Source organism: Phyllobates terribilis, unplaced genomic scaffold (genome assembly GCF_046119375.1).
Source record: "Phyllobates terribilis strain yellow unplaced genomic scaffold, ASM4611937v1 Scaffold_5__5_contigs__length_657084704, whole genome shotgun sequence".
In the NCBI taxonomy this organism is placed as follows: domain Eukaryota; kingdom Metazoa; phylum Chordata; class Amphibia; order Anura; family Dendrobatidae; genus Phyllobates; species Phyllobates terribilis.
The window spans coordinates 314,530,767-314,556,693 of NW_027362765.1; the positions used below are offsets into that span (position 1 = coordinate 314,530,767).

General features: G+C 40.8%; 1 protein-coding gene across 2 annotated transcripts; it reads right to left on the reverse strand.

Moving 5' to 3' along the window:
• Positions 1-1,742: 1,742 nt before the first annotated feature.
• On the reverse strand, positions 1,743-25,208 carry LOC141273087 (uncharacterized). Of its 2 annotated transcripts, none has more exons than XM_073684459.1 (9): positions 25,159-25,208; positions 14,171-14,294; positions 13,057-13,248; positions 12,856-12,979; positions 12,676-12,752; positions 12,446-12,554; positions 8,764-8,858; positions 6,872-6,974; positions 1,743-3,313 (listed from the first exon to the last, which is right to left on the reverse strand). In XM_073684459.1, exons 2-9 carry the CDS (start codon positions 14,276-14,278, stop codon positions 2,298-2,300), a joined length of 1,824 nt encoding a protein of 607 aa, XP_073540560.1. In that variant the 5' UTR covers positions 14,279-14,294; positions 25,159-25,208; the 3' UTR covers positions 1,743-2,297. The 2 variants fall into 2 exon arrangements, with proteins under 2 accessions (XP_073540560.1, XP_073540562.1); XM_073684461.1 differs by having other exon boundaries at positions 25,086-25,166.
• Between the last annotated feature and the right edge of the window lie 719 nt (positions 25,209-25,927).

The window sequence follows — 25,927 nt, forward strand, 5'->3', positions numbered from 1 at the left end:
CCCCCCAACATTCGGACCATAAGACACACCCCCCATTTTCCTCCAAAATTTTGGAGGAAAAAAGTGCGTCTTATGGTCCGAAAAATACGGTATATGTTTTTCTGATTTGCTATGTCTCTTTCCCCCATGCAGGGCATTGCAGTAGCGTAGGGACTGGAGTAAGATTTCTGGCATAAGGAACGCCATAGCTCGTCATGAATTATACAAGCTGTGGCATCATGTACACGTGACAAACCTGTTCTGCCCCAGTTCTCCGCATTTTGGTGGAGCTGGATGAAATTGACGTCAAAAGCCACAAAGATTTTGGCCAACTCCGTGTTTCGCAAAAAAATGTGTGCATTTTCAAGACGATTTGATGAACTGGGACCTGTACCTTTCTTCCTAAAAAATAGCTAAATCATGAAGTTACCATAGCCTCATAATAGGTGTTTAGCTATATCATTCTCCAAAGATACCAATATACCATTTATGTTAACCAAACAGCTTGTATATGTCTTGAGAAGCATTGCAGTTCTGATATAATCTCTTCATTATGGTTCCCTAGTCCTTCAGGAAACTTTAGTTGGTGAGAACAGTTCTACGGAGGTTAGCTGCGAAACAGAAGACCACAGCTTTCATCAGTGAAAGCTCGGCAAATAACATTCAATGCCAGTCAGCACTGAATGTGAGGCCATTCTGACAGGCCAGGCTGCTATCTGTAAATAGAAATGATTGGATTTGGATATTTATGTGTATTAAAAGGGAATCATGAAAGAGAATCTCTCACCAGGTTTTTGCTATGGAATCTGAGACGAGCATGATGTAGGGGCAGAAACCATGATGCCAGTGATGTGCCACTTACTGGACTGCTTGGTGCAGTTTTGATAGCATTTCTGTATTCTCTGCTGTAAATGTAGTAGTGGTCAGAATGCTGAGCTGTGTATAACCCCGCACACATCACTGATTTTCAGCTTCTTGTGTACACTCTGTACTGTAAGCAAGCTGCCAATAAGTGGTGGGGGCACGGTTATACAGATTAACTGGACTGGTTTGCACATGACACCTAGTCCAGCAGTGATAATCTCTTGCGGTTAAAAAACTCATTGAATTGAAACTACAGCACACAGCCTAGTAAGTGACACTTCCCTGGAATAAGGCTCTCAGTACCTACATTATGATGCTCTCAGATTAAATAGCAAAAACCTGATGATAGATTTTGTTTAAAGGGAACCTGTCACCTCCAGAAGCACTGTTTACCTACAGATACAGTCGTAATTTGCTTGTAAATAGTATTGAAATCATGTCTGACTTGCTCACCAGAGCAAGGGCAAAAAGGAAAAAATATAGATCTATCTCCCTCCAGAAGCTGAATTCCAGTCACTGGGGCAGTACAGGGAGCTGCTATAGTCACCACTCACTATACAGTGAGTACTCTGTAGTCACTCCAAGATGCAACACTTGAGAGCTAACTCTGCAGGGTATTTGTATGTGTGCAGTGTATGTGTGCAGAGCAGGCTGTCAATCAAAGTAAAAATCCAAGATAAAAAACATAATAAGAAAATACCCTGCAGTAAATAAATAAATACATAGCAATAGTGCATGAAAATAATATAGGGTACTTAGTTAACATAATGTTGATGAAAAAAATTTAAAAAAACGTAAAAAGGACTGAGACCCGGCTAATGGACACCCAGCCATGGGAAACTACGTGAATGTAGTGTCCAGCTCAAAGAAAAGCTGGGTGTCCATTAGCCAGGTCTCAGTCCTTCTCAGCCCTTATCTACATGTACATCACATGACAAATAATAAGGTTTTAATATTAGAAGTTAGGACCGTCCCAAATAGGGTCACCATGAAGTGGTGGGATGGCTTTTACGTTTTTTGATCAAAATTATGTTAACTAAGCACCCTATATTATATTCATGCTCTATTACTATTTATTTATTTGCTGCAGGCTATTTGCTTGTTATGTTTGGGTTTTGTCTGTTTAGAGGCCAGTGTGAACATGCGCCTACATGCTGCATGCACACCAATTTATATTTCAGTTCATCTCTTTAGGTTAAGTACTCTATAGTGAGCAGTGACTGTCACCACTCCATGCACTGCCCTTATGACAGGAAGCTAGCGGCTGCACAGAGAATAAAACTTCATTTCTCCTTGCAGCCACAGCCACATGCAATTTAAATGCTATTTACCTGCAGATTACCAGTATATGCCAGTAAATAGTGTTTCTGGGGATGACAGGTTTCCTTTAAGACCCACATATTCAGGAAAACAAAACAAAACTAACTCAATGAATTAGAATAATGTTTGTCTTATTATTCTATAATTATTTGTGCAAATGTTGTGTTTTTAAGAGAGGTATGAACCCTGTAATGATTTATAAGATGGGATTTCTGTCTAAAACTTTTCCCACATTCTGAACATAAAAATGGTTTCTCACCCGTATGAATTCTTAGGTGTTTATTAAGTTGTGATTTCTCTATGAAACATTTCCCACAATGTGAGCATGAAAATGGCTTCTCATCTCTGTGAATTCTCTCATGTTTATTAAGGTTAGATTTCTTTTTGAAACTTTTCCCACATTCAGAACATGGAAACGGTTTCTCTCCTGTGTGTGTTCTCTTATGGGTATTAAGACCTGACTTATTGTTAAAACATTTCCCACACTCTGAGCATGAAAATGGCTTATCTCCTGTGTGAGTTCTCTGATGCTGAACAAGGATTGACTTCTGCGTAAAACTCTTCCCACAAATAAAACATAAAAATGGCTTCTCTCCAGTGTGAGTTCTTTGATGTTTAACAAGAACAGATTTCTGGGTAAAACATTTTCCACATTCAGTGCATGAATATGGTTTCACCCCTGTATGAATTCTCTGGTGTTCAAGAAGAGCTGATTTCTGGGTAAAACATTTTTGACATTCCAGACATGAGAAGGGCTTCTCTCCAGTGTGAATTCTATGGTGTGTAACAAGATCTGACTTCTGGGTGAAACACTTCCCACAAGCAGAGCATGGAAATGGCCTTTCATCACTGTGAATCCTCTTGTGCATGGATAGATTAGAATTCTTTTTAAATTGTTTCCCACATTCAGAACATGGGAATATTTTACCCTCTAGATGGTCTGTATTTAGCTTTGAAATCTCAAATAACCCAGGAGAAGGAAACTCTGGATTGTACTGATCAGTTGATAGGTCTTTGCTGTAGAGGACTGGGGGCATATTGGAAACAATAAAGTGATCTCCACAAAAGCCTTGTGTAATATGTTTTTTTTCTACTTTACCATCTGGAGAAATAAGAAGGTGACTCTCCCATGTGCTAGTGTAATCATCTGCTAAGAAAAAAAAAGATTTATTATATTCTAAGACTGTACAATGCAGTAGATTTTTTTAACATTCCTAATTGAGCTTAATTAGTGTGACCCTGATAGAAAGAAGACAGTCTTAGGCTATGTGCCCACGATGCAGAAATGAAGCAGAAAATTTCTGCAGCATTTCTGCATCTCCCTGGCAGAAAAAACGCATGCAGATTGTACATGCGTTTTTCCTGCAGAATACATGCGGATTCACATGCGTACCCACATGCGTTAACGCATGTGTTTCCGCATGCGGACTGACAAGCACTCTCCAGGCGATAGCATCACTTGGAAAGTGATTGACAACTAGGTCACACTATATAAATCCATGCAAACAGCATGGATTTATACAGTGTGACCGTAAAAATAAAAAAATAAAGCTATACTTACCCCCGATCCCCCGCCGCGTGCGCTGTCGCGCTCGTCCTGGCTTCTTCCGGGTTGCCGGCATCTCGCGAGACAGCCTGCTGTCACATGACCGCGAAGTCATCTCAGGTCCTGGAAGGAGAAGCACTGCGCGGGCCGCCGGACAGGTGAATATAAATTATTTATTATTTTATTCTTTTTTTACAGGTACAATGGTACCCAGGTCTGGATGAGAGTCTCCTCTCCTCCAGAACTGGGTACCATCCGCACATAGAGACGCATAGAATCCGCTTGTACAAATGTACAGTCGCGGTTTCTATGCGTCTCAATGCAAGTCAATGGCGGAGCTTCCGCTGCGCTTCCGCAAAATTAATGAACATGCTGCGGATTTATTTGCGCTGCAGAAACGCTGCGGAAAAATCCGCAGCATGTGCATTGACATTGCGGAATGCCATTGGGGACCATGGGGTGCGGATTACCATGTGTTTTTGATGCGTTTCCGCTGCGGAAATTCCGCAGCATAAACGCATGAAAAACGCATCGTGTGCACGCAGCCTTATGCAAATTCTAAGAGAATAAGCAGTTTGTATACTACAACTTTGTCAGCAGTCAATATCAATGACATTTTTTTCTAATGTATCCCTACAAACTTTTGAAGATGATCTCTATTCTTATTTCAGATAGCAGGTGGCGAGAAAGAGGTATTGTGTTTAGAAAAAGAGTGTGGGGAGGGGCACAACACCTTAGCAGGCAATCACATGATCACTCACTTACAAATTCGCCTGACCAAACTAAGAACTCACTCAAGTGAACTCCAGTTCCTCCAATCTATGACATTAACCTTATACATTTTAAGTATATTTTTTAACTATAAAGGTTACTATACACATTAGTTGAAAGTCATCAGGACCAGTCAACCATCCTGTTTCTGGGTGAAATATGAAATGTTAAAGGCCAATCCTTCAAGTTTCAGGGGTGATAGGCTGCTCTCAGACATGTTTGACAGAGCCTTTCTCCCATTCAGAATACATGAAAGCTCAGCATAGTGTTCACACGTATGGAGGAATCAGAGGAGTTAGCTGTTTGGTCAACAGTTGTTTTGTGGGTATGGCTTCTCATCTAGGGTACTGCTTCAGTGACTACATATCTCTCCCACATACACTCCCCTTAAACCATGCCTTTAGCCTCTGGTAATATGCTAGACTTTATTAAGTTTTTACTATAGAAGCTTTGTCAGCTTCTTTCTCCTTTCCTTTTAAAACCTGAATAGTTTAGTGAAACCAAAAACATGCTTAGGACATGATCTATAGAAAGTGTACCATGTAGCGCCAGCTCTTCACAGAAAACTATGTTATTATTAATAAAGCAAACTAGCCTCTCCACCTAGAGTGGGGGGAATAAGTATTTGAACCCTTGCTGTTTTTGTAAGTTTGTCCAGAACCTTATTCTGGTCTATGCCCACTGACAAAGACATGAACAGTCTATAATTTTAAGGGTAGGTTAATTTTAACATTGAGAGATAGAATATCCAAACAAAAAATCAAGAAAATCACATTGTATAAATCTGATAAATGTTTTTGCATTTTGCAGTGAGAAGTAAGTATTTGATCCCCTACAAACTATTATGAGTTCTGGCTCTTACAGACTGGTTAGACGCTCCTAATCAACTTGTTACCTGCATTAAAGACAGTTGTCTTACATTGTCACCTGTATAAAAGAGTCCTGTCCTCAGACTCAATTAATCAGTCAGACTGTAATCTCTACAACATGGGCAAGACCAAAGAGCTTTCTAAGGATGTCAAGGACAAGATCATAGACCTGCACAAAGCTGGAATGGGCTACAAAACCATAAGTAAGACGCTGGGTGAGAAGGAGACAACTGTTGGTGCAATAGTAAGAAAATGGAAGAAATACAAAATGAATGTCAATCGACATTGATCTGGGGCAACATGCAAAATCTCACCTTGTGGGGTATCCTTGATCATGAGAAAGGTGAGAGATCAGCCTAAAACTACATGGGGGGACTTGTTAATGATCTCCAGGCAGCTGGGACCACAGTCACCAAGAAAAGCATTGGCAACACATTACGCCTTAAAGGTTTAAAATCCTGCAGTGCCCGCAAGGTCCCCCTGCTCAAGAAGGCACATGTGCAGGACCATCTGAAGTTTGCCAATGAACACCTGGATGATTCTGTGAGTTATCGGGAGAAGGTGCTGTGGTCAGATGAGATAAAAATTAAGCTCTTTGGCATTAATTCAACTCGACGTGTTTGGAGGAAGAACAAGGATGAGTACAACCCTAAGAACATCGTCCCAACCGTGAAGCATGGTGGGGAAAACAATATACTTTGGAGGTGCTTTTCTGCAAAGGGGACATGACGACTGCACCTTACTGAAGGGAAGATGGATGGGGTCATGTATCGCGAGATTTTGGCCAACGACCTCCTTCTCTCAGTAAGAGCATTGAAGATGGGTCGTGGCTGGGTCTTGCAGCAAGACAATGACCCAAAACATACAGCCAAGGCAACAAAGGAGTGGCTCAAAAAGGAGCACAGTAAGGTCCTGGAGTAGCCTAGCCAGTCTCCAGACCTTAATCCCATAGAAAACTTATGGAGGGAGTTGAAGCTCCAAGTTGCCAAGCGACAGACTCAAAATCTTAATGATTTAGAGATGATCTGCAAAGAGGAGTGGACCAAAATTCCTCCCGATATGTGCGCAAACCTCATCATCAACTACAAAACATGTCTTTCTGCTTACTTGCTAACAAGGGTTTTGCCACCAAGTATTAAGTGTTGTTTGCCAGAGGAATCAAACACTTATTTCTCACTGCAAGATGCAAATAAAATTATCTAATTTATACAATGTGATTTTCTTGATTTTTTGGGGGGATATGCTATCTCTCAATGTTAAAATTAACCTATCCTTAAAATTATAGACTGTTCTTGTCTTTGTCAGTGGGCAAACTTACAAAAACAGCAAGGGATCAAATACTTATTTCCCCCACTGTACATCCTAAACTCAAAAAATAACCCAACTATGAGCACTAACTTAAATAACAATTTGTTGTATGATATTCTCATAATTTAACATAAATTCAACACTAATGTAAACTTATAGCCGCCTTTATACTACATACACAATATTTGTATATAGCTTAATGGTTATTACTTACTTGGGCAAACATCTATAGGAATTTCATCCCCTGATTGATGACTCCACACATACGTTTGTTCTTCTACAATTGCATCATCTTTACTGTTAGGCAGGCCGTTACCCTGATTCAAAATGTGAAACAAACAACTACCATGACAAGAAAATATGCCAAATTGCATATACAGTACAGACCAAAAGTTTGGACACACCTTCTCATTTAAAGATTTTTCTGTATTTTCATGACTGTGAAAATTGTACATTCACACTGAAGGCATTAAAACTATGAATTAACACATGTGGAATTATATACTTAACAAAAAAGTGTGAAACAACTGAAAATATGTCTTATATTCTAGGTTCTTCAAAGTAGCCACCTTTTGCTTTGATGACTGCTTTTCACACTCTAGGCATTCTCTTGAAGAGCTTCAAGAGGTAGTCACCGGAAATGGTCTTCCAACAATCTTGAAGGAGTTCCCAGAGAAGCTTAGCACTTGTTGGCCCTTTTGCCTTCACTCTGCGGTCCAGCTCACCCCAAACCATCTCGATTGGGTTCAGGTCTGGTGACTGTGGAGGCCAGGTCATCTGGCGTAGCACCCCATCACTCTCCTACTTGGTCAAATAGCCCTTACACAGCCTGGAGGTGTGTTTGGGGTCATTGTCTTGTTGAAAAATAAATGATGGTCCAACTAATCGCAAACCGGATGGAATAGCATGCCGCTGCAAGATGCTGTGGTAGTCAAGCTGGTTCAGTATGCCTTCAATTTTGAATAAATCACCAACAGTGTCACCAGAAAAGCACCCCCACACCATCACACCTCCTCCTCCATGCTTCACGGTGGGAACCAGGCATGTAGAGTCCATCCGTTCACCTTTTCGGCGTCGCACAAAGACACAGTGGTTGGAACCAAAGATCTCAAATTTGGACTCATCAGACCAAAGCACAGATTTCCACTGGTCTAATGTCCATTCCTTGTGTTCTTTAGCCCAAACAAGTCTCTTCTGCTTGTTGCCTGTACTTAGCAGTGGTTTCCTAGCAGCTATATTTACCATGAAGGCCTGCTGCACAAAGTCTCCTCTTAACAGTTGTTGTAGACATGTGTCTGCTGCTAGAACTCTGTGTGGCATTGACCTGGTCTCTAATGTCTCTAATCTGAGCTGCTGTTAACCTGCGATTTCTGAGGCTGGTGACTCGGATAAACTTATCCTCAGAAGCAGAGGTGACTCTTGGTCTTCCTTTCCTGGGGCGGTCCTCATGTGAGCCAGTTTATTTGTAGCTCTTGATGGTTTTTGCAACTGCACTTTGGGGACACTTTCAAAGTTTGCCCAATTTTTCGGACTGACTGACCTTCATTTCTTAAAGTAATGATGGCCACTCATTTTTCTTTACTTAGCTGCTTTTTTCTTGCCATAATACAAATTCTAACAGTCTATTCAGTAGGACTATCAGCTGTGTATCCACCTAACTTCTGCACAACACAACTGATGGTCCCAACCCCATTTATAAGGCAAGAAATCCCACTTATTAAACCTGACAGGGCACACCTGTGAAGTGAAAACCATTTCCGGTGACTACCTCTTGAAGCTCATCAAGAGAATGCCAAGAGTGTGCAAAGCAGTCATCAAAGCAAAAGGTGGCTACTTTGAAGAACCTAGAATATAAGACATACTTTCAGTTGTTTCACACTTTTTTGTTAAGTATATAATTCCACATGTGTTAATTCATAGTTTTGATGCCTTCAGTGTGAATGTACAATTTTCAAAGTCATGAAAATACAGAAAAATCTTTAAATGAGAAGGTGTGTCCAAACTTTTGTTTACTTTTATATATATCCTCTTGCTGTACATTTAGTTTATATAATACAATATTTTAACAGACTAGAGTTTCTTACAAAAACTCCACAGATCATCTACCTGATTCTCCCACACGTTATTAATCTGTTCTGAAGAATCTTGGGAATAAAGAAGATTGGAGCGGCCTTCTGGTATGTTTCTCTCACAGGATACATCTGTAGGAAAAGCACATACATGGTAATGAAATACATTAATTGTGTACTGTATGATTGAAGGGGTATTTATGGCATATCCTTACCTACTTAACTTATTTATCCATAGATATTTATGACATATTCACAGATACAAATCAGACATTTATGGAAATGCCCATGAAAATGCTATAAATAAGTGGAATACACCTAATAATAGCAATAATAATTATTCATATAACACCAACGCATTTACCAATTAAGAGGATGCATGTATAGTCGAATCAGACATTACATAGTAAGAAACTATATATTGAGGTAGGTTGGATGTGTACTGGAGAGCACAGTTCTGTAGGAGAACAGGAGCTAAGTGTAGTAAAAGAAATTAAATGAAGAGATAAAATAGTGAGGTAATCCTTTCACCATACTGTTTTGTGCAATAAGCGAGCACAACTTCACTGTAGGTGCTACACCTGATGGTGCATTCTCAAAGAGCTTCGAGCCACCATTGTTCGACAAGCAGAACCATCCAACACAATCACTAGTCTTGATTAGATGAACAATTCATTTGTAATGAGGCTCCACACAGAGATATTGATGGAATAATATATATTTTAAAATATGTGTACAACGTGTTTCGGCTCATGTATCTGAGCCTTCCTCAGGTACATTGGGAACTCAAGATCCAGTTATCTCTGTGTGGAGCATTGTTTATCTAAAAAGTGTGGTAGTAAGAAACTAAATAACAATTCATCAGAGTTAAGGCTGTACTTGCAAGAGCTGAAAATCTGTGCATACATAGTAAAAACTTCCTTAATAGTACAGCTATTGTATATAAAAAATGTAGTACGTAAAAGGCTGCATCAGCCAGTCATCCAGCCAGTATCTTGTACCTAGATACATTAAAGAAGTACTCCCATCAAAATTTTTATCCTATTAATATAATGCAATCTGTAACACTGTGGCCAGCGCCTCTGCATGGTGTCCCCTTCCCCCTCCATTCAGGGATGCCGGCTTGCTCATCGCCTGGCCCTTCGGCATGGTCCCAGCGTACTCACTGCTCTCCTACTGTGTATGCAGCACTGTGAACCAGCGGGTCCCCTGCTCTTAAAAGGGCAGCACGAGTATATGATAAATACCTCCAGGTAATAGCTGGGAGGCATTTACTTAATATGTTCAGCTGCAAGGTGCCTCCCAGCCATTAGCAAGGAGTCATCTTGTGTAAAAGGCATCCTCCACAATAGGGAGGTGCTGAGCAACCCCTATAGTTACTGTTTGGTGGTTTGATGTGTGCAACTGTATGTTGCCAGGTCCCTCGTCCCTAGTCTGTTGAAGATATTCCCGTATCCTGCATTCCCGTAGTCTATTACAATGATTCCCTATCCTGCAGTATTCCCATAGACGTATCTAGGTTAAACGTTACTCTGAAACTGTGTCTGCGGTATCTGTACCCCATGGCAGCATCGGCGGTACCTGAACTGTTTCCCAAGTGCCCGTCCTAAGGTACACATCCCAAGAACTTGTGAAGCACACAACAAGTCTTTAAGATGGGAGTGGGGAGTTCATATTATTGGAGAATATTCATTTTAGCTTATTGACTTAACGTAGAGCACAAGTAAAGTGAAAAACAAAAATGAGGGAAGAGATTTAGGGAGGTGCAGTATTGTGGATAGCTTTGGGGTGAAAAGAATAATTTTTTTAAGTTTTTATTTGTAACTTTTAATGATTAAACAAACAACATTTCATTAACAGGACACACACTGTTGAGATTCTTTCATACATGAAATATTAAGCAAGCGCGGAACTGTCAATTACAGGAAATAAGGTGAAAAATATATTATGTTGTTTTGCAAAGTGTCCCAGGTGCCATTTTTCAATAGAACAACATGAAGTCGCATGTTGCTCGTGCTGCTGTAAGTAGCCTGTGTGTACTAAAAATTCTACGATGGCCTGCAGCATCTTTGGACTTGTCTCCCCTCAAGCACATCTGGGACGTTATTAGTTGTAAATTTCACAGGAGCTGCCAGCAGCGGATGTTGATGATTTGCCCAAGTGCATTCAGCATGGCAGAACCTTCCTCAGACAACCATTAATAACCTCACTGATAGCATGGCAAGGCATGTGTAGTATGAACATGAAAAATGGCTATTTTATATTTCAAATCCATATTGAAATATAAACCAGACATCTCAGCATTTGTAGGTGTCTTACCTCAAGTAGACTAGGGGTCATTAGTCCAGACATACTAAAGCATTAGGTTAAGTTTGCTAAGTCTGAGGTTTAATCTTTATTACTGAAGGGAATTAGCCTTTTGTATACGCTGTGTTTGTCAGGCGATGTAGAACTAGAGACAGACGATTGCACAAAATTGTAAATAAAACTACAGACATATGATTTAAGATGGAGAAGCTTATTGTAGTACCAAAAATATAAGTGGCTATCTGAAACCCATTATGATGTATCCAACCATTAATCAATATTCTGATTATATATTTTGTGTTAAGGTATACTTTATCTGTGAATGTATCTCACTGATACATAGCTTCTTAACACAATATACTCTCTGGGAAGAAAAACTTGTTCTGATTTATAACCCGATGTAGGATTTATTCTTATCATATGTAAACATTATGACAGAAGTAGAATGGTCCGTGAACAGGTCTTGTCCAGTATTGCTTATCTGTGATAGCTGGCCACTATCACAGGATTGGAATGTTGGACAACAACCTATGAACTTTCATGCTTAAGTAATATTAGGTTGGGTAAGCGTTTTTCTAAAGTATAAAGCTGTTAAAGAATTCAGTTATGGCAGAAGCATTGTGGACCTTTGAAGAGGACGCTCTTCAAAGTGTAGGACCTAGGACGCATTCTCTGCCCATCGCTGAGCGCTTCTCCAGCTGAAGTTTCCGAACAGATGATGTATATGCTACTAGGGAAATCTTTTTCTTCTTCTATCCAATAGTAAGTATGTAACCTTTATAAGTATTTAACCTTAGTAACCTTTAATGTACAAAAGTGTACACAATATCATAATATCATACTATTCCTTTGATTCTGTATTTTATCTTTCAAATTAACTATTATAAATAAAATTGCGTTATATTACAAGTGGTTGCCTTCTTTAAAGCCGTATCCGAACCTTATTGCTAAAAACTTGGCAATACAGCATGGCATGGATTTATGCCTGTGGCACTCATTTTTGATACTGAATAAATCAAAATGTTTTAAAAATTTTGTTTCCGTTTTTTCATCATTTGCATATCAATAACATGTCTCAAATAAACAAGCCCTCACATAGCAGTATTAATGAAAAAAATAAATGACTATGGCTCCTGGAATGTGATAAAGATAAAATTGAAAAATAATTGCTTTTTCCTAAAGGCCCAGAATGAACAAGTCCTTAAGGAGTTAAAATGATTCACATTTCGGATCAATATTTAAAATTTTAATAAAAGGGATCTAAAAAAGAACATGTAACCTGAGTATAAGGTCAGGTGTGTACAACGTTGGTCGGAAAAACAGAAATGGTATTATGAAAAAAAAATATGAAACCCCATACAGTCGCTCGCATTCTAATAGCTGTCAAGTCATAGATACTTGAAAGTACTCACCGGGAATGATGTCTACAGCAACTTCCTCCTCCTTACAAAGTTGATCACCCCATGCATGGCTTTCTTCTTCTACCATTGATTTGGTTTTAGCATTTGTCAGATATTTCAACTGATTAAAAAGGTAAAACAATAAAAGCGCAATTTGACAGTTGAACCAAACAGGCAAAACAATAAAATATAAAACACAAACAAACATATAAAGTATTTGGTGGGATCCAGGCTCTATCTACCGGTAGATTCTCTGGAAAATCCTGTGGATAGATAGGACTGAGACATCTCTGTGGTGCATTTCTCTTTGTTGGTCCATCTGTAGCAAATAGATATGACATACAGTTATTGAAAACATTGTTCACATGCGTTGATGGCTACTTCACAAACTCTCTCCCTTGTAACCAAAAATCTCCTCTTACATGTTGAAGAAAGGAGGTAGTGATTGTCAACTATGACGTCCTTGTACAGATCCTTGTGTCCTTCTAAATACTCCCACTCCTCCATGGAGAAATACACAGCGACATCCTGACACCTTACAGGAACCTGATATACATAATGATCCATCATCATCCAGACACAGTATAGCTTATGTTAGTGCATAATGTCCCAGAGCTCCTCACCTCTCCAGTCAGCAGCTCAATGATCTCGTTGGTGAGTTCAAGGATCTTTGCCTCATAGTTTCGCTCAAATATTACAGAGTGGGGTGCAGGCACTGTAATAGGGATCTGGGTCCTGCTGTAACAATTTGTTACAGGTGGCTGATTTTTGGTTGCCAAATATTCATCAGATATCTTTCTTACTATTGTGTAGTCCTGTGTAATTGAGAAATGCACTATCACCACAATGCACAAATTCAGAATGCTTCAACCACCTATTTGTACTAGTAACAAACAATTCATAGAATCCCCCGCCTCTTTGGTTATGTCACTGTTTTAGTAAAGGGGTTGTTCACTGTGGGGCCTATCACTGATCAGCTATTATCAGATCTGGCAGAGGTCAGATATAAAAAGTGCAATGAGCAGAACACTTTAGCTCCGCACACTTTTTAGTGCCCACTTCCAAGTACGGCTCATCAGCTCACATTCAAAGTATAGGTTATTAATATCATTAAAGGAGTTGTCCACTACTTTTTATTATCCCCCCAATGTATTTAGCCGGTGCCCATAAGGGTTTTTGTAATTACCTTCTGCTGTCCTTATTGCCTGTGAGTGGCGCTATCACTGGCCGCTCACAGGCATCAATTGAACCCCGGGTGCAGCCGGCTCTGACATCCGCCGATGTCACGTCAAGTTCTGGCTGCAGCCGGGCGTGACTCAGAACTGCGTTCCACGGTGAGTGATGAGCTGGGGGGGGTTACCCCACACGTCACACCCAACATCCACCATGCGCTTTCCCTCTTCTCATTCATTGGGAAAGCGCGTGGTGGATGCTGGGTGTGATGAGCGGGGAAATCTCACCCACAACCCAGCATCCACCACAGGGACAGTGTCACTGATGTCACGTCTCACTTGACGTGACATCAGCAGGGGGTCACGTGATGCCTGTGAGCGGCCCGCGGTAGTGCCACACACAGGCAAAAAGTACAGCAGGAGGTAATTGGAAAAACACTTATGGGCACTAGCTGAATACATTGGGGGGATAATATAAAAAAAAGTTGTGGAAAACTTCTTTAAATAAAAACATCTTTAATACTGATATGAGTGATGCTTTATGACAATTTCCACAATACTTTACCTCGCCAGAAACCAAGTGGATGATTTTGAGTGTAAGTTTTATTATCTTTTCAGACATCATGTTTCTGTCCTTGTCCACAGATTGCGGGTCAGTCAGGAAAGGGACCATTATGTCGTGTAGGATCCTACATGCAAAGAGTGAATATAAAAGAAAAAAATCATTCTGATTTTACAGGGCACATATCACATATTTAAAGGGTGGTCAGATACCTATAATCCCCTTTATAAATACCTATCTTTAAGCCCTAACCACTTATATAATTAGCATTATTATTAAATTCCCTACATTTCTCTTAAATGAAACGTCAAAGAAAGTAACGTTTAAAAAAACACATAGGAAATAGTAGGACAGGGAGAAGTGTAGGATAATAAAGCTAATTACAAAACTGGTTTGGGCTTAAAGATAGGTATTGAATCATCCCTTTAATGTATGTTGCCGCACATACTGTAACTTGCTGTGCATGGATTTGGAGACAATGGCGGTGTTACAGTAGTGCCAAGCAGCTGTCCATAATACAGTACACATCAATGTATGTATCCTTACAATACTCACAATAAAAATAACATCACTGTAGGAAAGCACAATGTCTTCAACATCAGCTGAAAGATACTGAAAGGTGTGACCTCACAGTCATTCAGATGACACTCATTTAGGTCTTAGGCACTAAACAATGTTCATATGCTACTAGAACAGTAAGATAATTCAGGATGTCAGAGAAATGTTCATGAGCCTGCACTGTCTCTCCATGCATCTGTATACCCAAGAGTTACTAACAGGTGACTTGACTTTGCCATGTATCAAGTAGATTTAGGACACGTAACATACAAAGTAACATCGTTTTTAAGGTTGAAGGAAGACTAAGTCCATCTAGTTCAACCCATAGCCTAATATGTTGATCCAGAGGAAGGCAAAAAAAATCATGTGGCAAACACTAAGCTCCACACTGGGGAAAAAATTCCTTCCCGACTCCATACGACAATCAGACTAGTTCCCTGGATCAACGCCCTATCAAGGAATCTAGTATATATAACCTTTTCCAGAAAGGCATCCAGGCCCTTCTTAAATGTTAGTAGTGAATCACTCATTACACATCATGCGGCAGAGAGTTCCATAGTCTCACTGCTCTTACAGTAAAGAATCCGCGTCTGTGATTATGATTAAACCTTCTTTCCTCCAGACGTAGAAGATGCCCCCTTGTCCCCGTCTCCGGCCTCAGAGTAAAAAGATCAGTAGACAGGTATTTGTACTGTCCCCTCATATACTTGTACATAGTAATAAGATCACCCCTAAGCCTTCCTTTTTCCACAGTAAATAACCCCAAGTGTAATAACCTGTCTTGGTATTGCAGACCCCCCAGTCCTCTAATAACCTTGGTGCCTCTTCTCTGCACCCTCTCTAGTTCAGCTATGTCTTTCTTATACATGAGCATCTATGCCTCTTTTAATGCATCCCATTATTTTATTTGCCTTTGCAGCAGCTGCCTGACACTGGCCACCAAACGTGAATTTGTTATCCACCAATACACCCAGGTCTTTTTCAGTTACAGTTTTACCCAGTGTTTTACAATTAAGCATATAATTATACATTTTATTTCCTCTGCCCAAGTGCATTACCTTACATTTATCCCCATTAAAGCTCATTTGCCATTTATCAGCTCAAGCTTCTAGTTTACATAGATCCTCCTGTAATATAAAATTGTCCTCCTCTGTATTGATTACCCTGCAGAGTTTAGTGTCATCTGCAAATATTGAAATATTACTCTGTATGCCCCCTACAAGGTCATTAATAAATATGTTAAAAAGAAGGGGGCCCAATACTGACCCCTGTGGTACCCCACTGTTAACTGAGACCCAGTCTGAGTGTTTTCCATTAATAACCACCCTTTGTTTCCTATCACTGAGCCAGTTCTTAACCCACATACATATATTTTCCCCTATCCCCATTGTTCTCATTTTATATATCAACCTTTTGTGTGGAACTGTATCAAAAGCTTTTGAAAAGTCCATATACACAACATCAACTGCATTTCCTTGGTCCAGTTTTAAGTCCATCTTCAACCTGAAAAGTCCAACACGCTCATCTTTAATAATATGATCTCATAGCAGTTTCCCACCTCCATCTTGCTAGTGTCGGAGTTGAAGTTGAGGTCAGTGCCCGTTACTGATCCAGCAATAGGCCCATCCATCTGGTCCATCAAGAGTCAGTCTCATCTCATCAGTCTATAAACTGTAAGGTGGCGGTGTTCACACGGTGCAGTAACTGAGGCAGTGACCCAAGCAAGTCCAACATAAACAGCTTTTATTTCAGCAACTCACGGGTTAACAGAAAGTCCTCCGGTTCGCAGCCGGGTTAACAGAAAGTAGATACACAATGGTTGCCGGGGACAACGGCCGCGCCGGGCCGCTCAAAGCCTGATAGGTGCAGAGACTTCCCAGGCAGTGGTTCAGCCACCCTCAATACTGCTGAGGTTTCCTGCTGTGCTCCTAGCAGGTTGCAACATAGAACACCACTAATCCTTAGTGCAGGGATTTTAAAGGACCTGTGGCAAGAGCCACTGGAAAACCCGGGTTGGAGGGAGGAGGCCGCCCCACTGCCTCCTGTGACCTCCTCCAAGAAATGAAGACCCTGCCGGGTTTTACTTAAGCTGCCTTAGCCAGGTAGTCTGACCAGGTGATTGCTCACCTTCATTCCTGCATTGCAGCCACAGCTGTGTCTGTGACTGCAATGCACTCCAATGGATTTAATAGGTCTCTGTACACTTTCTGGGGGATATATAATACGATTCCGGTCACTGCCTCACAAAACCCTTTGAAAAATCTGTCATCAAACATTGTTTGGCCCAGTCTTGACATTTCAACCACTGTGTCTTGTTCAGTTGTGGTCAGGTTTCAGCCATCCTTACCTTGGCAAAGTCTGAGCACTGAATACCTTGTATTTCTGCGTCTTGTTCAGTTGTGGTCGGGTTTCAGCCCTCCTTACCTGGGCCAAGTCTGAGCACTGAATACCTTGTACTTCTGTGTCTTGTTCAGTGGTGGTCAGGTTTCAGCCTCCTTTACCTTGGCCATGTCTCTGAGCACTGAACACCTTGTACTTCTGAGTCTTGTTTAGTGGTGGTCGGGTTTCAGCTTTCATTATCTTAACCATGTCTGAGCACTGAACACCTTGTACTTCTGTGTCTTGTTCAGTGGTGGTCGGGTTTCAGTCCTCCTTACCTTGACCATGTCTGAGCACCGAACACCTTGTACTTCTGTGTCTTGTTTAGTGGTGGTTGGGTTTCAGCTTTCCTTACCTTGACCATGTCTCTGAGCACTGAACTCCTTGTACTTCTGTGTCTTGTTTAGTGGTGGTTGGGTTTCAGCTTTCCTTACCTTGGCCATGTCTCTGAGCACTGAACTCCTTGTACTTCTGTGTCTTGTTCAGTGGTGGTTGGGTTTCAGCTTTCCTTACCTTGGCCAAGTCTGAGCACTGAACACCTTGTACTTCTGTGTCTTGTTCAGTGGTGGTCGGGTTTCAGTCCTCCTTACCTTGGCCATGTCAGAGCACTGAACACCTTGTACTTCTGGGTTCTCCAGAGAGGTTGCAGTTCTGGAATATGACAGCACTGGAGGATAATGCGTTCCTGGCTGCTTCACGTTTGATTCTTCTCACATCTTTGGCAGTTAATATGCCTCTTTTTTTCCCCAACATGTTTTTTGCGACCTTGTTGACTATTTACATTGAAACTTTTGATGGCTCATGTGCTGCATCCCTCTGTAAGACTGGTAACATTTTTTGACTTTTCAGTTAAATCGGTTTTTTGGTCCATTTTGCTTGAGGAAAACTAGCTGCCTAATAATTCTGCACACCTTGATAAAGGGCGTTGATAATCTTAGGCTGCACCCTCCTCACTACACATCGCCTGATCTGCTTCATCCAATAAGCAATCAAGTTCATACAGCTTGGAGTTGGAAAATCTGCATAAAAATGATGATATGGTAAAAATACTCAATTACCTAATAATTGTGCACATAGAATACAGATTGCATCCTGAGATTTGGAAAAATCATAATATTGACTACTGACGACAAATGAGCAAAGTGAATTGGACAAAGAGCTTAGCTACAGTAAAAATGAGGATGTAGATTATGGCATATATTCTGTATATAGACACACACATGACAGCATCGGACAGGCGATCTGGCAAGTGCTAGATAGGCAAATCCAGAAATGAGCCACATAGGTTCACATTACTCATAACATTATCTGCGTCTTCAGGATTCGGATACCATCAAAAACTGTGGCAGAGCTAAGAACCATCAGCTTTCTGCTTCACTCAGACAAGCCACAGGATGCTTGAGACCAGAGGCTACCTACGCTGGGCAGAAGTGAATAGGAGAAGGAAACTACGTCTGGAGACACAATGGGAACATTATTACCATGTGGAAGTACAGGGGGCACTATTGCTATATACAGTAGATACAGAAAGGTACTGGTGCATCTCACTAAATTAAGAATATCATTAAATATCATTAAAAAGTTAATTTATTTCAGTTCTTCAATACAAAACGTGAAACTCATAAATTGTATAGAGTCATTACAAACAGAGTGATCTATTTTAAGTGTTTATTTCTGTTAATGTTGATGATTATGGCTTACAGCCAATGAAAACACAAGTCATTATCTCAGTAAATTAGAATACTTTACAACAACGGCTTGAAAAACCTTTTTAAAATCCGCAATGTTGGCCTACTGAAATGTATGTTCAGTAAATGCACTCAATACTTGGTCATGGCTCCTTTTGCATCAATTACTACATCAATGCAGCGTGGCATGGAGGCAATCAGCCTGTGGCACTGCTGAGCTGTTATGGAAGCCCAGGTTGCTTTGATAGAAGCCTTCAGCTCGTCTGCATTGTTGTGTCTGGTGTCTCTCATCTTCCTCTTGACAATACCCCATAGATTTGCTGGCCAATCAAGCCCAGTGATACTGTTGCTTTTAAACCAGGTATTGGTACTTTTGGCAGTGTGGACAGGTGCCAAGTCCTGCTGGAGGAATGAAATTTCCATCTCCAAAAAGCTTGTCGGCAGAGGGAAGCATGAAGTGCTCTAAAATTTCCTGGTAGACGGCTGCGCTGACTTTGGTCTTGATAAAACACAGTGGACCTACACCAGCCGATGACATGGCTCCCCAAACTATCACTGATTGTGGAAACTTCACACTAGACCTCAAGCAGCTTGGATTGTGTGCCTCTCCACTCTTCCTCCAGATTCTGGGACCTTGATTTCCAAATGAAAATTGGAACTCTGGGACCTTGTGGAGTGTGTCAGTGACTTCTTTCTGGACATCTGTCATGTCAGCAGTCTTCCCCATGATTGTGGAGCCTACTGAAACAGACTAAGGGACCTTTTTAAACACTTAGGAAGCCTTTCCAGGTGCTTTTTGTTAATTATTCTAATTTACTGAGATAATGACTTTTGTGTTTTCATTGGCTGTAAGCCATAAGCATCAACATTAACAGAAATAAACAATTGAAATAGATCACTCTGTTTGTAATGACTCTATATAATATATGAGTTTCACTTTTGGTATTGAAGAACTGAAATAAATTAACTTTTTGATGATATTCTAATTTAGTGAGATGCACCTGTAGCATTATTACTATATGGAGGCACAGAGAGGAGCATCTTTATTGTGTTTGGCACCTGTGGGTCATTCTTACTGTTTAGGGTGGTATGAACAGTTACAGCAATGTGAAGTTCGTGTAAAAGTGGTAAAAACTGAGTGTATTAAATTCTGCAGAGAGGAGATGAGACATGGATGGAAGAATTGGTTATGTGGTCTGGACCAAACAGAGATAAAAAAGAGGTAATTACTCTAATCAGTAATGGCATTCCTGGATTTATCGTTACGGTAGACACTTATATGGTATACAGAGTGCCTGTGTAGAACTTATATCTATCAATTATATGGTCACTGTATTATGGTAATATTGCTTTTACTACAGTGGTTTTTGTTAATTATTATTACTAGTGATGAGCGAGCATGCTCGCCACTGCTCGGTACTCGCCCAAGCATCTCAGTACTGAGATGCTCGGAGCTCGCCGAATACTTGCGTGATGCTCGGGCGGGAGCTCGGGTCCCCGTCCTGCATGTCTGGCGCTATTTAGAGCATCAATCATGCAGGGATTGTCTGCAACTCACGGTAATGCCGCAGCCATGGTGGTTGTGGCATTACAGTGATTGCCCAAATCGATGGGAACAGTGCTCACAGTGAAACATGACAAGCCGGCAATTCAGCAGCGGCATACACCGGTACCCGACAATTTATAACAGAAAGAATAGAGCATCACACATAGATTAGATAGAAACATGTCAGTCACATATATAAGACGTACAGTGACAGTGTTGGTTACTGTACTTCTCATTTACTGTTAAAGGATTTATTAAAAAAAAATAATAGAGTTTTAATGCACCTGTCTCTTTAAAAAAGCCGGCCGGCAATTCATCATCGGTACCTGACAATTTATAACAGAAAGAATAGAGCATCACACATAGATTAGATAGATAGAAACATGTCAGTCACATATATAATAAGTGCAGTGATACTGTACTTGTCATTTAGTGTTAAAATAAAGGATTTATTAAAAAAAAATTGGCGTGGGGTTCCCCGTAATTTTAGTCTCTAGCGGAGGTTAAGCAGACGGCTGGGGCAGAAGTTTGAAGCCTGGGAAGGGGGTAATACCCACGGAGCTTCCCAGGCTACTAATATCAGCCCCCAGTTGAATACCTAGCCTTTACTAGCTATTAAAATGGGGGACCCAAAAAAAAATGACGTGGGTCCCCCCTATTTTAATAGCTAGCAAAGGCTAGGCAGACAGCTGGGGGCTGATATTAATAGCCCAGGAAGGGTGCCATGAATATTGGCCCCCTCCCAGGCTAGACCAGCCGTCAGCCACCCCAGAAATGGCGCATCCATAGGATGCGCCAATTCTGGCACTTAGCCTCGCTCTTCCCACAGCCCTGTAGCGGTGGCAGTGGGGTAATAGGGCTGGGGTTGATGTCAGCTTATAATGAATTTTTCACCAAAAATTTGACGTGGCCTTCGCCATATTTTTGCGTTCCTGCCAGGTACAGCAGGCAGGAATGGGCTGCCCCCAACCCCCAGATGCCTATTTGTACCTGGCTGGAAACAAAATTACGCCATCCAGCTTGCCATGCCGCAGACACTGAGAAGTTTCTCAGTGAAGCTCCTCAGTGTCTCACTGTCCAATGAACTCAGCTCACCTCATGCACGTCACTGACAGCGTAGGAGAATTCTCCTGCGCATGCAGTGAGCGCAGGAGAATTCTCCCATGCTGGGATGGCATTGAGATGACAGGCTGGATAGCAGCTGAGCGCTGCCATCCAGGCTTGTCATCCTTCAGAGACACTGCAGAGCGCAAGCAAGTGTCTATGAAGGATGGCATGCTGGATGGCAGCGCTCAGCTGCCATCCAGCCTGTCATCTCAATGCCATCCCAGCGTGGGAGAATTCTCCTGAGCTCACCGCACACGCAGGAGAATTCTCCCACGCTGTCAGTGACGTGCATGAGGTGAGCTGAGTTCATTGGACATGAACTCGGCTCATCTGGATGCCGTCACAGCGAGACACTGAGGAGCTTCACTGAGAAGCTTCTCAGTGTCTGTGGCATGGCAAGCTGGATGGCAGCGTTCTGCTGCGGTCCAGCCTGTCATCTCGATGTAGCAGAGCTGAAGCTGTCCTGGGAAACATGGAAAGGTAAGGATGAGGTTGGTTTATTATTTTATTTTTATTGCAGGAGATCGTTGGCTTCAGCTGGAATGGGCGTGATGATAAGTAGAGTTTAATTTAGAACATTAAAGAATTGTGTGTTTATTTCAATTAAAGGACTTTATTCAGGGTGTTTGTGTTTTTTTTGTAACTTTGACTATGGAGTTAGTAATGGGGGTGTCTTATAGACGCCTCTCCATTACTAACCTGGGCTTGATGTCAGCTGGCATTATAAGCTGACATCAACCCCAACCCTATTACCCCACTGCCACCGCTACAGGGCAGTGGGAAGAGCGAGGCTAAGTGCCAGAATTGGCACATCCTATGGATGCGCCATTTCTGGGGTGGCTGACGGCTGGTGTTTCTAGCCTGGGAGGGGGCCAATATTCATGGCACCCTTCCTGGGCTATTAATATCAGCCCCCAGCTGTCTGCCTAGACTTTGCTAGCTATTAAAATAGGGGGGACCCCACGTCATTTTTTTTTTGGGTCCCCCATTTTAATAGCTCGTAAAGACTAGGTATTCAACTGGGGGCTGATATTAGTAGCCTGGGAAGCTCCGTGGGTATTACCCCCTTCCCAGGCTTCAAACATCTGCCCCAGACGTCTGCTTAACCTCCGCTAGAGACTAAAATTACGGGGAACCCCAAGCCAATTTTTTTTTTAATAAATCCTTTATTTTAACACTAAATGACAAGTACAGTAACCAATACTATCACTGTACTTATTATATATGTGACTGACCTGTTTCTATCTATCTAATCTATGTGTGATGCTCTATTCTTTCTGTTCTAAATTGTCGGGTACCGGTGAATGCCACTGATGAATTGCCGGCCGGCTTTTTTAAAAAGACGGGTGCATGAAAATCGGAGGGCACTAGTGTGTTCCAAGTGCCCTGCTATGTTTTTCATGCACCCTCCTATATACCCTGCCTGCCTGTCTGCCTATATATTCTGCCTGCCTGACGTTTAATTGAGCACTATTCCCATCGATTTGGGCAATTTTTGACCTTCTGCAGACCGCCGGGGGGGGGGGACCGCCAGAAAAATGCTCGAGTTTCCCATAGACTTACATTGGGCTCGTTGCTGGAGTCGAGCACCCGAGTATTCCAATGTGCTCGACCCGAGCTTCGAGCACCCGAGCATTTTAGTGCTCGCTCATCACTAATTATTACTACTGTATATTCTGGTAATATGTGGTCTATGGTCTATTATTACTTATTATAGAAAACCTATACATGAAAATAAAGCATGTAAGCATGTAAATTTATCACTACAAAAATGTGATGACACCACTGTAGAGTAAAACAAATATATAGTTTAGTGCTAAATATTAAAATGGTATATCATATAATTAAAAAAACAAATTCAAGGAAATACAAAATAGACAAGCGGACATAACGTAGGTAAGGGTATCAAATAATAGACATAAGGATCAGTGTCAATAATACACATTAAATGAATGCAAAAAAATGGGATACTAAATAACACCTGCTCCCCCCTTGAGAAACGCGCATCAGGGTGCAGTCATTCGCATGGTCATTGGGTAAATATACTCCACACGTTAAATTGGTAATTGTGTTAATACTATTACTCCCATTGCAATATATATATAGGGGCACTATGTAAACACCTTTTAGTGTTAATTATTAGCCCATTTTTTGCATTAATTTAATGTGCATTAATGACATTGATCCTTATGTCTATTATTTGATACCCTTACCTACGTTATGTCTGCTTGTTTGTTTTGTATTTACTTGAATTTGTTTTTTAATGACATGATATGATATACCATTTTAATATTTATCAATAAACTATATATTTTTTACTCTCTGGTTGTGTTATCACATTTTTGTAGGTGTAATCTCTATTCCATTGCAGCCTTCATATAAATATTGATCTTGGTCCAGTGTTTTTTTTTAATGATCTGTATGTTGGTATTTTTAGGTCACTATTATTTGGTGACTGACTGTATTTTGTAAATGTGATATACACCCCGATCAGCCATAATCCAACAAGTGCAGCACCATATTTCACATTCACCACATAACAATTAGGCTTGTGTGCTTGCAAACATCAAGCCTTAAAAATAAGGGCTAGTACAAATGGTTAAAACTAAATACAAACGTTGGGTTGTATATTGTTAATACACTAGTCAAGGCTTAGTCTTTAGAATAGGTAGTGAGTAATTATGGATATGGTGGTGTCAAGGAGTGATGTACAGTATTATTATTTAAGTTCACGCACAAGCCCCCCAAGTGCTTGAACGGGGATCAAACATTCAGACACGTCATTCAGCAATATTATGGCAGATAATCAGACTTCTATAAATAATAATATATGCAGATCAGGATAAATACTTGGAATGGAAAATAGGATATGAGGCACTAGGAGAGGCTTGCCCATTCAAGCATATGCACCAGGAGCTCAGTAAGCTTCATAACACAAGAACTACTACACAATACAATATTACACAAACATATGACACACTCATGACATAGAATAACTTCATTAACAACTATAGCAATGCCAACATAATGTAAAGAGCCACAGATTCACCTTATGGATGTGTGTATATATAGGGTGGGGTATCTGCAGCTGTGACACCACCTTTATCCCACCACCACTTTGTTTTATTATTGATACTCCAAGTGGTGTTCTTGTATTACACTGCAAAAACTCAATGAAATCCACTCTGAAATTGTCTATCACCCGCCATATTCTCCTGATTTGGCCTCATCTAGTTAATATTTGTTTTTGAAACTCAAAAAATCAATGAAAGGAGAAAAATTTAAGACAAGCAAGATGGTAATTGATGCTTGGGTGTCGCGGTTTGCACAGAAGAATTATCGTTTTTTAATTTTTTTCTAGAGAATTAGAATGACTTTTTGATTGATGTATTAAATACAGAATTGGAAGATGATTATGTTGAATAAAATAGTGTTTAATCGAAAACAAGTAGCTTTGTAGGCTAGGTGTGTGTGTGTGTGTGTGTGTATCACACAAATGTAATCGTCTGGAAAGGCTAAATATATATACACACATACTGTACATACACACACATTAAGCCGTTCATGTAAAGAACGTATATATAAACATGAAGACGACACATTATTCCACACACAGCTCCTACAGGCACACATAATATACCTATAGAAACACAAAGTACATAAATAAGTGACAATGAACAGAACGCGTCCCCACACCACTAACTTGTCCGCACCTTCTGATGCTACTGGCTGAAGGACCTTTGATGATGTCACAGTCATGTGATCAGTCACATGAGGAGGAATGAAGCCTGAATAAAACTAAATTGCTCTAGAAAATCTGTACTAAAGGACGGGAAATAGCTTGAGTGGAGGGCCCCCTAGTGGTCAAGTTTGGTATACTACAGACCTCAGTTATAAGCTTCTCACCTTATGGCCACAGCCCCACTATCAGTATTTGGTCAGTATTCAGTCAGTATTTTTTCTCAGGAGTGGGAGATAAAACCAGGAGTTGGTGATAAATGCAGAATTGGTGACTTGTTTCTATTATACCTTTTCTCTGATTGTTCCTCACCTGGTTTTGGCTCCTACTAGGATGGTCACAAGTGTTTAGCACTCTTTATTAGATCGGCATAATGTGTGGTTTTTATGCGCAGATTTGATATTTTTTTCAAGAAAAACAATTTTTGCACTTTATGAAAAGGCAGCTTTTTTGGGGGGTGGGGTTGTATATTATATTTATTATTATAGCGCTATTTATTCCATGGCGCTTTACATGTGAAAGGGGTATACATAGCAAAGAACAAGTACAATAATTGAAACAAAAACGAGTCAGTGACTGGTACAGGAGGAGAGACGACCCTGCCCGGTAAGACTCACAATCTACAAGGGATGGGTGAGGATACAGTAGGTGAGGGTAGAGCTGGCCGTGCAGCGGTATGGTGGAGCGGGTACTGCAGGTTGTAGGCTTGTCGGAAGAGGTGGGTCTTCAGCTTCATTTTGAAG